General features: G+C 42.8%; 1 protein-coding gene across 4 annotated transcripts in view; it reads left to right on the forward strand.

Moving 5' to 3' along the window:
- usp53a (ubiquitin specific peptidase 53a) overlaps nucleotides 1-11,894 on the forward strand; it is a 29,851-nt gene extending 17,957 nt beyond the window's left edge. For 2 of the 4 annotated variants that reach the window (XM_079370782.1, XM_079370783.1), the window contains exons 11-17: nucleotides 407-547; nucleotides 1,648-1,794; nucleotides 3,528-4,308; nucleotides 5,134-5,201; nucleotides 9,315-9,381; nucleotides 9,722-10,440; nucleotides 10,531-11,894. In XM_079370782.1, coding sequence (XP_079226908.1) covers nucleotides 407-547; nucleotides 1,648-1,794; nucleotides 3,528-4,308; nucleotides 5,134-5,201; nucleotides 9,315-9,381; nucleotides 9,722-10,440; nucleotides 10,531-10,607 — 2,000 coding nt within the window. In that variant the 3' untranslated portion in view covers nucleotides 10,608-11,894. The remainder of the gene's footprint in view (nucleotides 1-406; nucleotides 548-1,647; nucleotides 1,795-3,527; nucleotides 4,309-5,133; nucleotides 5,202-9,314; nucleotides 9,382-9,721; nucleotides 10,441-10,530) is intronic. The other 2 variants (XM_079370785.1, XM_079370784.1) reach the window with 2 other exon arrangements.
- Nucleotides 11,895-17,344: the final 5,450 nt, after the last annotated feature.

Raw genomic sequence — 17,344 nt, forward strand, 5'->3', positions numbered from 1 at the left:
GTGCAGCTCTGCTGTTTGGATTATACCTCCCTGGATTTGTTTGGTTGGGGAGTTTTTTTTTTTTTATCCCCTTAAAAGATCCTCCTCCAACTCTGTGCTGGCCCTGCCCCAGGTCCAAGCTGTGGCATCGGCTCACTGCCCCTCAGAGCTGACAAGGGCGCACCACCAAACGGGATCATCCTCTGAAATCAAAGAGAATTTTGGGTGGATTTTGTCGTTTAAATTTTCAGCGTCAGTGTGGGTGTTTGTTGATTTCTGTGATGTAGATTTGTCAAACATATGGGTCACGATTTATTGTCCTTTTTTTTTTTTTTTTTTTTTTTGGAAAAACAAACCCAACCAACAATCCTACATTCATGGCTTTTGCTTTGTTTTAATTTCTTTTTGTGTGTGTTTGGCTCCACAGGTTTTGAATCTCCAGTTATAATCCCTAAGAAGCTGGACCTCACCAGGGAGAACCTGACTGCTTTCCTGGGCCAAGATTTGAAGAAAAGTCCTTCCACTTACAGCAGGGGTAGCGCTCAGACGGGTGGAGGACGGCCACCAGGTAAGACCCCGATGATGATAGGTGAAACCAAACGTGTAGAAATGATGACTATTATTCATTGATGCAGTACAATCACATCATTTTTCATGCCATTTGAATGACTTTTAGAATCTTATTTACTCGTTTTAATAGTCTGTAAAAGTAGAATAGTGGTAATAGATGGATGTTTGTGTGGGAGTTGTAGTTTTTAGACTTTCAGATGTTTAATTTATACATATTTTAGTCCACAGAGAGTGGCAACAAGGCTGGCACAGCAACCAGAGGAAGAAAAAAAAGACGCCCCTTATAAACGACAATCGAGCCACGTTTGTCATAGAGAGGGGATTAGGGACCTTTAGGTCAGAAAAGAGCTGCTTATCCTGTGCATACTTCAGTGCAATCTGTGTGAAATAAAAGGTGGACATATAAAAGGTATTTGGTAAAGAGACAAGAGGAGAAAATGGTGCTGATGTTGCTGTGTAATGTAGTTTAGGTCCTTGAGATATGTGTTCAATAATTTCCCCTCATTCGACCGTAGTTCCTCTCTCTCTCTCTCTCTCTCTCTCTCTCTCTCGGGTGCCAGAGAGATCTCAAAAAGACATCTTGTATTTTGAAACGTCATCTTCCCTTCCAAGATGTTCCTGTTGAAATCTCCGACAGCTTTCAGAGCCCACCGTATGCTCATGTTTTCATGTTTTCCGCTACTGTGACTAATCACTGCGTCTCAAAGTGAATATCTGTCAGAGATGGGGCAAAAAGTGATAGCGCTGCCATGCTATCACCCTGCTGTCTATCTCCTCGTGTAGCAGAAGAAAAAAAAAAAAAGTACTGCAAAGTGTGTCAAGTTTTGACTCGGCAACTGCTCAGTGCCTTGGGGTTGCTGGGGACTTAAAGTTGAGAGTTGTGAGAGGAACAGGATGTGGCAGAGATAGATATCTATGCATGCTCTGAGAGGGAAAAAAATGGTTTAAATGGTGGCTGCAGTGATGGACATTCCTTGCTGATCCAGCTGAATTTCTACCCAGATTCAAAGATATGTATAATGTGTCCCTTATTTGGGAAATTGTGCCAAAAGTCCTGATGCTTATTCCTGACATTTCTCCTTTTTTTTTTTTTCGCAGTGAAAATGAACTCGAGCGATCCCAAGAGTCGCCTCAGGGAGCTTTCTCGAGAAGTTGCCCAGAAAGCAGGAGAGGCACGTGGGATGCATCCATCCAGAAGAGACCTTGATAGGAGCGGTCAACGCAGGCCGGAGTCACGCTACAGAGGTGGGTTTTTTTTCTTCCTTCAGACGCCGCTAAAGGACGTCCAGCGGTGCAGCACACGGAACGTGAGAAACACACTCCCCCTCTCTCTCTCTCGTCGCCCCTTATGCAACCAGGAGCAAAAGTGTCAGAGAGAGGGATTAAGTGCTGACGTCTGTAGGCCGACGGCGTCTGCCCTTCATCCCCACCCTCTCGTGCTCGGCACCATCGGCTTCCCTCTTCGCGGCTACATAAACAAAACGAACTTTAAACGAAGCAGATAAAAAAAAACCTAGCCCGGATAAATAATGCATCGTTTAATTAGAAGAGGAATTAAACTCCACAGCGTCACATTCTTTCAAACTAACCCCCCCCCCCCCGATACCTCACCTCCTTATTCATCACAAACTGAGCGCGTGTGTTTGTGGCGATTAAAAAGGCTGATCCGTCCACTTCTTTAATACTCTTTAAAGAGACAACACCGCTTTTCAATGACGACTCACTGAAGGGATTACGCTGCAACAATTGGAGCGCCCCCCCCAAATCCAACAACAGTCGCCTGCGCTTGCAAGCCGCCTCAGGTCGCATTATGATTGACTGCTGCAGGCTAAAGGGAGGGAGGGAGGCAGGGGGGGAGTGTCGCCGTGGCCATCGCCGTGATGAATGACTTGGCTCGAGGTGACGCTACAGTTAATGTAAGTAGTAAGAATTTACCGCAGCAGTAGCACCAAGGCATGAGCTCGCACTTTGAAGTCTTCTGAGATCAAGTGGAAGAAACGCTCCGAGCAACTTTGTCGGGTAGCCCTTGAGGTATTAGCACATGATCTATGGGGCTGCATTGATGCAGACGCGTTTCCATTCTCTCCAAAAAATGATCCACAGCCTTGTTTACTGCTGACAACATGGAGCCAGCAGCTGAAAGTCTCCAGAACACACGGCGAACATATATATGAGCTGAAAAACGTGGGAGAGCGGCGTTTGAAGTGATTTAACTCTGGCCTCGCAGTCAGCAAAAATCCAAAGCAATAGCTTCTCAATCTCCTTGTGCTGACAGTTATATGTGGCGTTAAATCCACTTTTTTTTTTTTTTTTTTTTTTTCTCGTACCCTAAAACATGACCTCACTACGGATCAGATGTTCCAGGTCATTAAAGGACGACTGGGACGCAAAGCACGCCGCCTGTCGCTCGATGACGCATCGAGGAACAAATAACATCTTCATCTACAACGGATGATGGGATTTGTTTTAAAATTCTTCTAAGAAAGTGATGCCAAAGATTCCGCAGGGGGGGGAACATACATGTGGGCGATTTTATTTTTATTTTTTTATTTTTAACACTAGTGTCTGCATGAGCCGGCTCCCTCCTGTTTACACACCACGGAAGAAAGTCGACTCCTGCTGGCTGTAATTTACACCTTCCTGTCGTCTGCCGCATAAATGTCAGCGACCCTGTAGTCGTCGTGCCCTTCTCTCATTTCCTGCACGGCACTGTTGTAAAAGGCTTCATATCTTGGTGTCAGAGTGGTGAAATACTTTTTTTCTTGGGGGGGTGAGGAGGGGGGGCACTAAGACATGTAGGAAATGTAGACAAGCAGCTAAAACCTTCAATTGATATGCAGCACCAAAGGTTTAAAAACTTGCTTAAAAATCAACAATTTAAGAAGAGAACGAAAAAGGTCTTTATTAAATCATCTATCCTGGACGTCTTTTGCTTCTCTCATGTTTGAAGTTATCATGACTGTTGTTGTCTTTCAAAGCAGATCCAGGTCAGGACAGGACCTACTCTCGCTCGGTCTCCCCTCCAGAGAACGGCTTCCGGCAACATCTGGAAACCCGACTGTACAGCAGCCAGGGAAAAGGTCCCACTCGGACCGAGCGGACACCCCACATGGGGGGTCGGTCGTCACATGAGCCCGGTCGCTCACACTCGAGGGTTCAGGTTTTGCCCGGCGTCGGCAGTGGTCACCACAGCAGGAGGTTTGATCAGCTCTCGAACGGATACGACACTGACAGCAGCCAGGACTCCAGAGAACGTCCCGGCAGCGCGGGAAATGGCCGCAGCAGAGCCGCCCGCCCGTGGAAGCCCTCGCGGGAGGCGCTAAATGTGGACAGTGTTTTGAGCAGCAGCGGCGGGAACTCGGTAAGTCAGGAGCGAAGGCAGCACAGCCCGCGGAGACGACCCAGCAGTCAGTCGCCCTCCCGTGACCGAGAGCGAGACCGAGATCTAACGTGGGGAGGCCGAGAAGAACGCAAACCCAAGAGCCTGATGACCATCTACGAGGACGAGCAGAGGCACGAAACCAGAGGCAGCAGGAGCTCTCTGGACTCAGACGGCCGCGGCGGCCACAGCGACAAGGACCGCTCGAAGGGCTCGGCGACTCTAAAAGTGCGGAACGACAACTGGAAGATCCAAAGAACCGAATCTGGATATGAAAGCAGCGACCGGCTGAGCAACGGCTCGGCGAACCTCGACTCGCCCGTGGTGGAGAACTTTTCCTCCAAGGACCTGAGATCCATTCCCGAGCTGCAGCTAACGAGGTAAAAACCAACGATTACATGGAAGTTTAACCCCGAACAAAATCTCCTCAAAGCAGAGCCAAGCCGCCTCCTCATCCCCGCCGCCGCGTCGTCACGCCCGACTTCTCCGAAGTGCTGCCATTTTTTAATGATTAAACATTACACACAAACTGGTCTAAGAATAGCTAGACCCATTTAGCATAAACGCACACAAGGCAGATGCCTTTTCATTATGCTCGGGCCCGCGGTTTTGTCGGCTTTGTTGTGCAGGTCTTGTTTGGAGTTAATGATCCCAACGAGCTGACGCCTCCTGCGCTCAGACGAGAGGCAGCAGAAAGCTGACTCTCCAAACCGCCGCTGCATTCTCTAACGCCTGTTTTCCTGAAGGTGTTTTGGAAAAAAAGGAGGATCGTTTGATGAGTGAATCCTCGAAGAGATTGGATGATTTGTGACCGGGTTTAGGTTTGAAGTCGGTGTAAAAAAAATTCCGTTTTTGTAAGACTTGAGTTCTTTTTCTCATTGGATGTTATGCGATCTCTCTACGTTTGACAGGAAGCCTCATGTGCCAAATATCAGGAATAAAGAAGGCAGAGTCACGATCGCAACAAACGACAGACAACACTCTTTTGTCAATAAGACGTTTTATGGTTTAAGAAGCCTCGTATCATATGTCATCTCTGTAAATCATTCATAGCATCATGAATGAGGTCATGAGGAGTTACTGTCGGCGTAACGCTCACAGCAAAGCATCCATCTTTTTTTCTCTCTCTTTTTTTTTTTTTTTTAAGTGGTTGTGTAAAAGATCAAGCTCCGGTGTTTTCTCATGCCATCTCTGTTGTGTTCCAGGGATCACTTCCCTCAGAGACGGAGCGATGACTTGAAGGCGGACAGATTGCACTCTGCATTTTTAGCTGGTAAGAAAGTCTTTGATGGGCTGCCTTTTTTTTTCTCTCTTTTTTTTTTTTAATCTATTTTATCCTATTTCTATAAATCATGTAACTTTGTCAAGTATTATTCGAACAGGAATGGAAACGTTTACATTTTTAGCACTTATTTTTCGATGTAGAAAAAGAACATGAACAGTGGATGTTTGGTACTTTCATTTCCACAATGCAACACGCAGACTGCCTCAAAGCCTCGGCGCCGACATAAAGAGACGTTTCTCTGCCCAGTCGACTTCTGCGTTGTATCTCAAATATTAAGACAGTACGGAGCAGTTTCCTGATTTACTGCTCCAACAGTGGCGTTAAGGTCACAGCTGATTGAAGGGATGCAGTATGGAAATAAGGGGGCTTTGGTTACTCACTAACTGGCCTTGACCTTTTTCTCCCAGAGTAAAGTTTGTACACACACACACACACACACACTGACGCAGACACACACACACACACACACTTCTGAAGAAGTGCCTTTTTAAGAAATGTGAATATTTCCTTTGTTGATTTTGATCAACATTTTGCAGAAAAAGACATGCAAACAAATCCAAAAACGTGCTTTTTTTTCCGGATGTTTTGTCCTCACCAGAAGTCCAAAGAACAGGAAGTACTCGAACCGTTCAGAAAACCCGTTTTTCTCGAATCACAGAAATATTTGGTTTACCAGTTTGGACAGAAAAGAAATGACTGATGAAGAAGAGTTGTGTTGAAATCAAAATGATGAGGCTCACGTATGAGTCATGAAACAAGTTGCAATAATGGTTATTCTTATCTCCCAGACAGGATGGAGGGCGATTAGATTACATGAACAACGCTGGGGGGGGGGGGGGGGTGATGATGATGAAGAAGCATGGATACCCGTCACATTCTATAACGCGTCATGTTTGTCAGTCACACGCCACACAGCACAAAGAACAACATATCTCTTTAAATAAACAAATATCTTTCCTCACTAATTCCCTTAACAGGAACACACTGAGTTAATCCCGAATGAGAGGAGGGGATGAGTGAGCTCGCAGCGTCCTCCCAGCTGTGCCCAGCCGGGCTGAAAACGCCATGAGCGGGGCCTGTCGGGAGGTGCTGCTCAAACGGGATTCAAACCCACAAATTATTTTCTTTTCAGTCATTTCAAGGTCCCAGACGGTTCTGAAATACAGCCAAGACAAATCAGACTTTTTTTTTTTGTTTTTGTGTGAAGTTTTATTTAGATTTGAAAATAGCACAGTCAGTCAGTCAGGGGAAAATTCATGTCATGGGCTTGTGAGTGTCTGCTCAAGCTGTTCGCCCCCTAGTGCCGTAAAGGAGACATGACTGTCTCCAGCTCTCTTTTCTGATTCAAAGAGCTCCCAACACTTGAATCTATAATAACTCTTTATTAATTGGCCTCCTGTTTGAAGGTGCTGATCCGCTGACTGTTTAATCTCAAACTGGCTATTATTCCCTTCAAAGGGTCTTTTGAGGTCTTTAGCTTCAGTCGTTGTTTTCAAGTCAGTCCGTGATATTTATGCCCCCGCTGTCTGCAAACTGTATTGACAGGCACGCAGTAAATGTGTCCAAAGTCAATTTGGCTGCAGTTCAGCTGCGCTCGTCTGGCGTGAGCTGCTGTTTGAGAGAAGCCTGAGCAGATTCCAGTAGTCCATTAAAGTCCAAAATCCTTTCTGAAAGCACACAGACGTGGGAAGGGCCGACGCGGCGAGTTCAGCCGACACATTTTTTTTCTGACCACAGGCGTTTATTCTCGTGATCTTTGTTTCATAAAAGAAGTGACCCTGAAGTCTCTTTCTGAGTCACCTTTATGACCTTTAGTCATTGATGTTTGGGGTGGGGGGGAGAAAAAAAAAGTTGCATGATCAAATCAAAGTGGGAACGGTAGCAGAATGTCCTGTCCGCGTTAGCGTGAAAGGTCAGGGCTGTCAGGAGACGGGCGCCCCCTTCAAATCTGGGATCGTCAGAGTGAATTGAGCCTTTTCTTCGTCATCTTTTAGTTTCTGTCAACACGCGGGTTCCCTCGTGAAATTTGTGTCCTCGTGTTAGGGGTCAAGGTTCTAAGACTAACACTTCTCAAACATTGTGTGTGTGTTTGTGTCATACAAACTCTTCAGATAAATACTCCAGAGTTTGTGACGACTTCTTGGAGCTCTGGCTGCACACAGATAACAAAGTGCCATTCTTCTTCTGATTTCCTCCTCACCCTCACTTCAGGCCTTAATGAAAAGCTGAACCGCAAATATGCATGCCAGTCTGGCTGATGTTAAGAATTTAAAGAACCCCAGACAGCAGAGAATTACAAATCTCTGCTGACAGCCTCCAAAAACTGAAACATGTCAAGTTTTTGTTGTTGTTTTTTTTTTAATTATTTTTTTTTTTTGTCGCATCAACAAAACTTCAAAGCTCCTGTCAGGAAATTCTGCATGAACAATTTTCTCCAAACCTCGTTACGGTTTACTTTCATGGTTTATTTGGAGGCACACGTTTCCTGTGGGAGCTTCACTCTCTGACAGCCGGAGTAAACGAAACGATGTCAGATCACGTCTCTCTTTCCTTCAGTTAACTGTCCTGAATACGTTCAGATCCCAAACAGGTGTCGAACTTTCCTCAAAATGTTTTTTTTTTTTTTTGTATCTGTAAAGGGATTTGAGATTTATTTGCTCTGTGATTGATTTACATGACCTGATGGACCAGCTGGAAAAAAAACCCAACTGTGACTTTCACTCTCTTTTTATTGATTTATCATCTGTTATCTTGGGACGTTCATTCTATTGCTCACCACTTTGTGCAGTTTAGAAGTACACTGAACGCCACTGGGCCGCGGTCTAATCCAAGCAATCACAATCCATGGACGCATTCCCAGGCAAGTGCAGTGCAGTAGGCCGTGTAAACAGCAGGACACCTTGAGTACATCTGTTTTCTGCTGGCACCGGGAGCTGCAGCAGTGATCTCCCCAAAAAAAAAAAGAAATCAAGGGGAAATGAATGTTTTCTGGCCCTCAACCTCCGTCAAAAGAATAAAATGTTAGCTATTTTTGATTTTTGTCTGAAGAATCTTTGGATTTCAGCTTCAATGCAGCAACCAACCTGTTTTGTCCTGGACAAAAAAAAACAAAAAAAAAACACCTGAGCCTAAAGACTCGTGGAATTTCTTGCATCTCTCTTCTCCTTTTTAAAAAAATTATTATCATTATTATTATTTATTTTTCCTAAATAGATATTGTTAAATTTTCTTACCAACATTGCAGATCAGCGTCATCAAATTGTGAATCGCCACACGGACTTGGCAGCTTAAAAAAAAATGCAATAGTGTAACGGGAGGGGATCTGGAGTCTGGAGTCTGACCCCGGCGTAATTGCATGCCAGCACAAAGGATTTAGCCACTAATGCTTTGAGAGAGCGCGGGGGGGGGGGGGGGGGGGGGGGTTATGCTGACACATCACAGATGGTCCTCAACCACTCTCTCTCTCTTCGTCGTCCTGTTAGTCAGCTGTTGTCTGTCTCGGGCCTTGTAAATCACACCTGCCATATGAAGTTGGCTAAACTCACCATCAGCCCCCTGACAAGGGAGTTGCTGCTAAATGTGTTTGTGCTGATCTAACGCCTCAAATCATCTTTGTATCCAGAAATAATTGCAGCACAATTCCTAGCACAGGATTTTATGACTTAATTTTCTTTTAATACGTTTCGATTTCCTACTCCGAATCTGCAGGAGTTGGTGCATTGTTTCTTTATTGCTCTTTAGGTCAGTGCTCACAGAGCCTGAGCATGAACCCAAATTGCCTCTGTGAGGCCGTGTTCTCTGGCTGGATCAGACAGTCAGATTGGTACACGGGGGGCCTGAGGGCGCTCTGCCAGACTACAGTAGCTGCTTTGATACTTCCTCTCTCCCAGCGCCTCATGGTGACCCCTGTTAGATAACATGTCTTTGCAGGGGAGACGGGACCAAAAAAACAAACAAAAAATGTTGCTGCGTTTAAATAGAAATCCATGACAGATGTTATCAAGCTCTTTTTTTTTTTTTTTTTTTTTTGGGGGACAATCTGGGAATGATGACAAATTTAGTGGCCTGTGATTTAAAATAAGGCTTTTTGTTGTTGTTCAGCAGAACAAGGACGAACATCCCCTGATCTCCAAGATCCACCTTTCCTTTCCGGTCAGCCAATACACAGGTAAAAAAAAAACACACGCAAGAATCACTGCATGTTGTTTTCAACAGTGATGCTCTTTAGTTTTCTTTTATTGGTAAGTTAGAATGACATAAAAGACATAAAAGACCAAAAGAGAGTAGATGGATGGTAGAGTAGTTATTGTAAGGCATGTTGTAATATCAGAGGATTTTAAACTGTAAAGGAGGTTAAAATGAAATATAGTGAGGGAGGGTCAGTCCTCCATAAATTTCTCTGAATGTCATCTGTGCTACCTCCACCAAAATGTCCCGTCTCTATCCTCAATGATCATGTGTGAAAAGATGAATAAAGTAAAGTGCTCATGTTTTCTGCTCTGTCGCAGAAGAAGAGCCTTCCGGTACACTCCCGGCATCCTTGAAAAGAACAATGGTCTGGACAGCGAGAGAGAGGACAACGTGGACGGCAGCCCTGTGAGCCCCGTGCCCCCTTACTTGGCAAAGACCAGCAGTTCAGAGTGGAACAGCTCGGACGACCTCGCCGGACCTTTCTCTGAACAAGAAGAGACGGACAGCGCTCTCATGCACAACTATCCTCCACCTTTACCTCCAAAGACCTTTGGCAGCGGTCACTCTGACCCGCCTGGCATCCGCACACAACCGCCGGAGGTGCCGGCGCGCCTCAGCCCCCGCCACGAACCAAATAACGGCCTGTCCCCTCTCTCGCACACCGCCCTGCGTCGCTGGATCGAGACACCTGCCGAGCAGAGGCTTTCATCAGACACCAGCTCCAAGTCGGGCTCCTCGGACCAGGACCGGAACGACCTGTCGGCTAGCGAGAGCGACGAGAGGTTACCCAGTCCAAATCCAGGACGCGAAGACGGTACAGACTCCCCAGGTGTCACAGACCGGGTTTTCCCCACCACGTATTTCTCCGTGGATAACTGTATGACGGACACTTATCGGGCCAAATACCATAAAAAGCCTGCCATGTATTTGAAAGCAGAGGAGGCTACGTCATCAGGGGAGAGTGATGTGGAAGGGCGGGGGCTTGGTTTGCCAGATGTTCAGCCACCCGAGCCTTCAAAAAGCAGAGCAGAATCAGGTAGCCTGTTATTCCTCACTGTTGGTCATTCTATTATTTAATTTATTTTATTTGGTTCTTGCATTAATGCTGTCTTCCTTTTGTTTCCAGGCTACTCTACTGTGAAGACGTCCGCAAAGTGGAACCCAGTTACTCCAAAAGGACTTGATGAGCATGGTTTCCTTTAGTTCATGTAAAGCATCAAACAAACCCTGACCTTTGATCGAGCGACCGAATGCCTAAAGGAGTCGTTCTGCTACAGTTCGACTCCTTCCTGATAGGGATGTGAAATAGCCTTGTCAGAACAGGAAAAGTTGGGCCTAACTGGATGCCAAAGAGATTGTAAGATTAAAAAAAAAAAAAGAAGAACAGCAGGTGTCCTTAATAGCCGTCTTGCTGTTTTGGTATGAACTGCTAAAAGCTTGGAATAGAAAGTGACTTACAGTAGAGAGCACCAAAAAAACAACAAAAAAAAAGGTACAGTGACCGAAACGCGCCTTTTGCCGTTGATTGTTTGCTCAAAAGCAAAGGGTTCAGTTTGTCAAGAATGTGTCCCAAAGAGCCACTTTACCACGAAAGAGATAATCTAACATGAAGAAAGAGGTTTGCTTGCAGTTCTCCTCAACCTCACTCCAGAAAATGCTTTTGTTTCACTTCTCCAGTTTCAGTGTTATGATGTGTCAACACCAGTTCTCTGATTTTTTTTTTCACACCTATCTTTGAAAAGTTCCTCCATCAGAAAAAGGCTTTTTCTTAAAGAGTAGTCAACATATTGGACAGTCTTTTTTTCTTTGTGCACATTTTAAAAATGGATCCCAAGGATCTGTGTAAGGGGAAGCTCCAGGACACTCACGTAAGTTTCCATAATATTTAGACCTGATTACAAAATGGGGACATTTGTCACTCCAATGACTTATTCAGTAAATTATGTCTACACGCTGGTGTGGGTGTCCCGGAGCTCACAGGTTGTGGGTCAGTTTGAGACGTTGAATGTTTATTGGTTAACTCCAGATTCCCTCTCCTAACGTAATGCGCATCCCATCATGCTTCAATATTCACTGTGTTTAATGTCTTTGCACTGTATTTCTGATTGATTATTGTCTTTCACACTCCTGACAGGTAATACACTTCAGCGTTTAGTCTTTAGCTAATACTCAGATTTCTTGTTTCTCAAAAAAAATAACTCTTATCTCCAATTGTACATTTGTCATCTAGAGTCAGGCGAGGGAGGCTTGCTTCATTCGAGAGGGTAATTAATATAACATGTACATTTGAAATGGAACTATTCTATGGGTCAGAATGTTTTCTACACAGCAGACTCTAACGCACAGTGCCTTTTGTACTTTTCTAGGTCCTGACCGATTAAATTGGAGCCATGATTTGTAAAATTCTTTGATTTTGTGGAATTTTTCTAACATTTAATTTTATTTTTATTGATCAACAAATTGTTAAATAAACAATTTTATTTATGTGGATCAGTGTTTCAAGCTGTGTTGTGTTAAAGAGAGAGGAGGTGAAAGATCGTTTCTACAAACTTTGCAAACCTGATGGGCGTCGTCCTTGACTTTCCGCCTTTGAGTCCCTGCTTTGAAATGCAGTGCTTTGCCGCCACCTGCTGTCATTTATTGATATTGCACTTTCGAATTTCAAGCAGTGGATACCCAACTATAAATACCTAGACTGCAATTACGTCAGTTATTCTTATTTTTTAAAATTATATTACTTCAGCCACATTGATTATTTAAAAGTAGCCGATGAACGTGTCTGAACATGGACTTGTGTTATTCTGTTCTTGCTTCTCAAGTGCTTCATTGAGCATTTTTCATTAATCATAAATTGAAATTAATATCTTTTTCTAATCTTAACATTCTCAAAGACAATCTGTAAGCAATACATGTTACTTTGCCAAGATGTGGGTTGTGCACATATTAAAACACAGTAAGTCTAATACAGGGAAAACCCCAACACAAGTTCAACATGTCAAAGACTTGAAGTCTTTTTATTATAATATCCCACTTTAAATTTCACCTGATCAGTCTGTGATTATGAAGATTCAAAATGACCATCCTGTTTTAATCCTCCAGAGGAAAGTAGAGGACTTTCTACCTAAAAAAAAAAAAAACAGCTGCAACTATATCTGGACACTCAATATTTTTGAACTTAAAAAGCATTTATTATGACTGTAAATGTATATTCACGTCATCTCCCATTTATTTATTTTTAGCATCTTTTCCCCCCGATAATGTCTTTGTCATCCAACGAGTCATATCGTACTATTTTAGGATTGAATTATTTCTAACAACAACAACAAACAAAAAAACTATCTGGAACAGCTTCATGAAGTGACATGAATCAGTGGTAATAACATTGATTTATGCTTGCAACAAAGCATAAATCAATCTTCTTCTTTGCAGGCATAAAATAAGTAAACGAGATAAAGAACTGAGTGAATTTAAATCATTAGCATCAGATTAGGAATTATTTGAAGTGAGAGTGAGAAAACCCAATTTGAAGAAACCATAAAACCATATATTCAGACCAAGTCGAACGGTTTGATTGTTCACTTAAGGCAGAAAAGCGATAATATATACAATGCAATGTTTTCTATATCACTGACAATGTTCTGCCATTCAGCACTCTGCTCCGCATCGCATGGAATGGCTGTCACAGTCTTGGTGATGTTAAAACTTTGCTCTCGTCTGGTGCATGTGTGTGAATGTGTGCGTCTCCCCCACAATCCGTCAGAGTAGGACTCAGCCTGTCAGTGTGTGCTCCTCCTCTGCAGATGCCGTACTTCATTAGGGGCCATCAGCTGAGCTCAGTGCTCCACTGTCAGAGTCAGACTTCTGTTTTCTCATTTCTCTTCCCTTTGCACTCTGTTTCTCTATTTCTCTCCTTCCCTCTCCCTCTCCCTCTCTCTCTCCCTCTCCCTCTCTCTCAAACTGTCCCTCAAGCTCACTCAAATCTGTCATCCTCATATGAGTTCTCACCCTGTCAACTCACCTCAGCTTTCCCTCTTGCCAAAATGTCCCTTGCCCTCACTTGCACTTTCTTCTTTCCTCTGTCTCAGTTTTTTTCTGACCCTATCTTTTATTCAATGTTTTATTTTATCCTTCAGCATGACTGTGTTTGAGAATCAATTCAACAGATCCTACTGCAGGGTAAAAATAGTATCCATTGTGTGTGTTTTTTAAGTACAATACAATCCATAATTACTTAGTGGAGAATATTTAAATTATTATATTGCCTAATGTTATGCCTGATAAAGGGAAATAAATAAAGTGTGTTTACAATTATATTAATGGATACCATTTGAATAAAATGCTACCTGATTTATATATTTTTTTTAAAATGGTGAAATAAATTTCAGTTTGTACAAACAAGTCATATTAAGTATATTAAAGCCTTTTTTAAAGATATTTTCAAGATTCTTAAAAATAATAATAAAAAAACATAGTAGTTCATTTGTATGTATGTGTCCCAGAAGCTGGGACTTGTTGATCAACCCCGGATGGGTCACCTGGGTGAAGAGGTCTAATGTTGAAACATCCGAAATCCCCAATGTACATCACTGATGACGCATCCCAACACACCCTTGACATGTATCTTGCAAACTTCATTAAAAATGACAATAATGTATATCAACCTATATGATTTGCAATATGCCGTACGATTACAACTTCTTCTTATAGAGGAAAGTAGCCCACATTATATCCCTCCACATGTGGTGTATAATATTTGACAGAGTTATACTGTCATAACTTTACAAATATATACTGTCATGTTACAAATATTGTTTCACCTGTGCTTTCTCTGACAACACAAACCAGAATAATGTATAAAACTCAACAAAAATGGAAAATCCTGTACATAATGGAGGAAGCAAGTAACTGTTGCCTTCTTAAATTTGCCTTTTTACAGTCAGAAAGTGCTCGGGGGCTAGCCTGCTCCTGCTCCACCCGGTAATTGCAATACAATGCAGAAGCACTGTTTGCTATTATAAAGTTTGAGATAAGGAGGTTGCTACCAAAATAAATAAGGACTGTGTGTGATCCATCCCTTGGCCTACGTGTGTGTACTCATAAACTACACAAGCGCTCAAGCTTAAGGCAATAGAAAGGTGTATTGTTGCTGTTGTATTGTTTCATGCAGAAAAAACTTGATTTTTAAAACAATGAATTTCGGGCTTTAAGCGGCAAGGTTAATGTTTCTATTGCTGACATATTTCCACCTGTGATAGAAAAGTTTGACCTTTATGTCACACTGGGTTGAAACGACAAAGATGTTTTAGGTTGGTGGCAGATTCTTTTTTTTTTTGGCCGCCATTTTTGTTTTTTGTGTCGATGTGCTCCTTTCTAATAAAGCAGTCCTTATTGAACTTAAATGTCCACAATAGCAGTTTAATGTATCTTTTGAAGTTACAGCTCTACTGCATAGCTTATTGAATGTATGTCTGTTTTAATTCAGTGCATATTCTATTGAACTTTATGTAGCCTATTCCTCTCCTTCCCATGCAATTTTATTCTGATTCCCCTGTCTGTATCTCTTCATTCGACCCCCTGTGTTGTATAGCGCACACGCACACAGACAAGCACATCGCCTAGGGGTCTCTGATCTTGTTTTCATCCTGACAAGCAGGAAGAGGATTATGGGTAGGGCCCCCTCTACTTGGGGCGGAAGGAAGTGTGAAATCTGATTGCTTTGGAATATTTGAAAAATAGGATCCTTTAAGTCGGTGGAATTCTAAAAAAGAGCAGCTGAGATGAGAAGCTGATGTACAGTGGTAGGGTCTGTTCCAGGGTTTTTTTCCCCCTCAATGTTCAGACTTGAGAGGGAGGCTTATAGAGGATGGAGGGATGGAGTAGCAGGGTGCATAGGATACAGTTGCTTCCCAGCATCTTCTTTGCAAGTTTGAATCGTCAATGCTATACTGTTTACCTATGGAGATCTTTTTGGTTCAATAGTCAAGAGCTAGTTTTACAAAATATAGTTTTCTAGAGTTACAATCTAATATATTGTCTTCAAAAATGTTCCCAATACGCTCTGCAAAATGTCTTTACAGATAACTCTGATGGCGATAAGTTGATGTTGCATTACCATAGTTGATCACTAGGGGGCATTAAAGCATTGTGTTTTTCTTCCTTCCAGCCGGAGGTTGTTTGGCAAAGCCCTCTTGCCAGTTTCCATCACTTCCATTATGAGCTTCTTCCACTAACCTGCATGAAACAAAATCACTATGATGATTGTACAGTGCAAAGAAATGGTCGCACGAGAGTGAAAGGGGAGAGCCGTCTTTAGGGAAATAAAAGAGTAGACATAGCAAAATGTGTTTTAGGGCCACAGGAGGTGGATGAGCCACACAAACAGGACAAATGTTAATCCCATAAATTCTGTCTTGTGCCTTATTGCCTCTTATCTGTCTGTACTTCTCCACAATTCTGTTGTGTTTTATATTTCTAATATACCGCTGCACGTTTTTTTTTTTTTTTTTAATTCAAATAAATGTGGTCTTCTATGTCAACATGAGGCTGCTCTGTTTGTTGAGCTTTGATGCCTCCTCCAGGCCTGTGCACCTGCAATAAACTAAGACAATATCAAGTGAAAAGGAAGCTAAGACACTTAAAGCTGTTACCAGGATGAGAGGAAAAGACAAATATGCAGCGCTAAAGACTTAAACATATTTCTGTTAATAAGTGCTTTCTCTGAACTTTTTCCTCCCTCTGACTTTTTGAGTGTTTCTAATTGCAATTTTAGAAATTCTAATCCTTCCTTTAGCTGAGAAAACAGTTTTTATTTCCCCCCTTCCTTCCAAAATCTTCCTGCTTCCCCAACAGGCTGATTGCACGTTGCAGCTTCGACCGAGGCAGAACCTTGATGAAAACTGATGTGGGAAACTGTTCGCGGCCTTTGTTTTGCAAAGTTAGCCACATAAGACCATAGATATAGTGAAAAGGATGTAGCATGCATTGTCTATGAAAGTCAATGTGTCACTGTGTGGTATAGTTTGAGATAGAATATGTTGGACTAAATGCTCTTTCTTCCTTATTTTCTGTTGTTGTTTCAATTGTTTTACTTTTTCTATAAATATCTACTTCAGCAGTTAAATATTAACCACTAAAATCAACACATTACTATTTATTTAGCTTGACTAATCCTGCCATGAACGATTCTTTGACAAGGACCACAGGTATGGTATTTATCCTTTTTTTTTAACGCTCTGATGTAAAGTGATATAATTGTGTTGAGAGTAAAAGGTCCTCTTAGTAAAGGACCGTGTTATGATGTGTTATGTACATTTTGTTAAAGTGAACTGACATACATGTTATCGTTACTTTACTTGACAATTGTTTTGTTTTTTTCTGTTGTACTTTTTTCTGCACTTTTACTGAATTGCAGTCGAAGGGTCGTTATCTTAGAGACAGGAACAGTGGAAAGAGACATCGCATGCAGAGCAGGAACCACAGGTTAGAATCGAACCCAGGCCATCCACTTTGAGCGACGGTCCTCGGTACTTGCACACTAACCACTAGGCTTCGGGCGCCCCAGAAGGACATCATTGTTATTGGAAAGGAAACAGGCCATTTCAAATATTAAGCTTTGATAATGTTTATAGTTTGAAAACATAGCCATATTTGGTTGTTTATTGGAGTCAGACAAACGAAGAGGCCATACACTGCATGGTGTAATTACTCACTCATCGGTGGGTGGCGACCACATCCTCTGTTCTAACTGCCTGAGATGATTGAGTAAACACGGGTTTGGGTAGAAGCTTTCTGGAAAGAGGACTCGGTGGCTTGTGCCTGGGAGCAGAAATGGGGCGTGACGTATTGTATCCCTGTACATCTAGGAGCGTTGCTTTTTGCTGTCTCCCTGGAAACCATTACTGCGCTGTCACTCGCAGGCAGTCTGTCACGGATTCAGGTGG

The sequence above is a fragment of the Symphodus melops genome (genome assembly GCF_947650265.1).
Source record: "Symphodus melops genome assembly, chromosome: 20".
In the NCBI taxonomy this organism is placed as follows: Eukaryota; Metazoa; Chordata; class Actinopteri; order Labriformes; family Labridae; genus Symphodus; species Symphodus melops.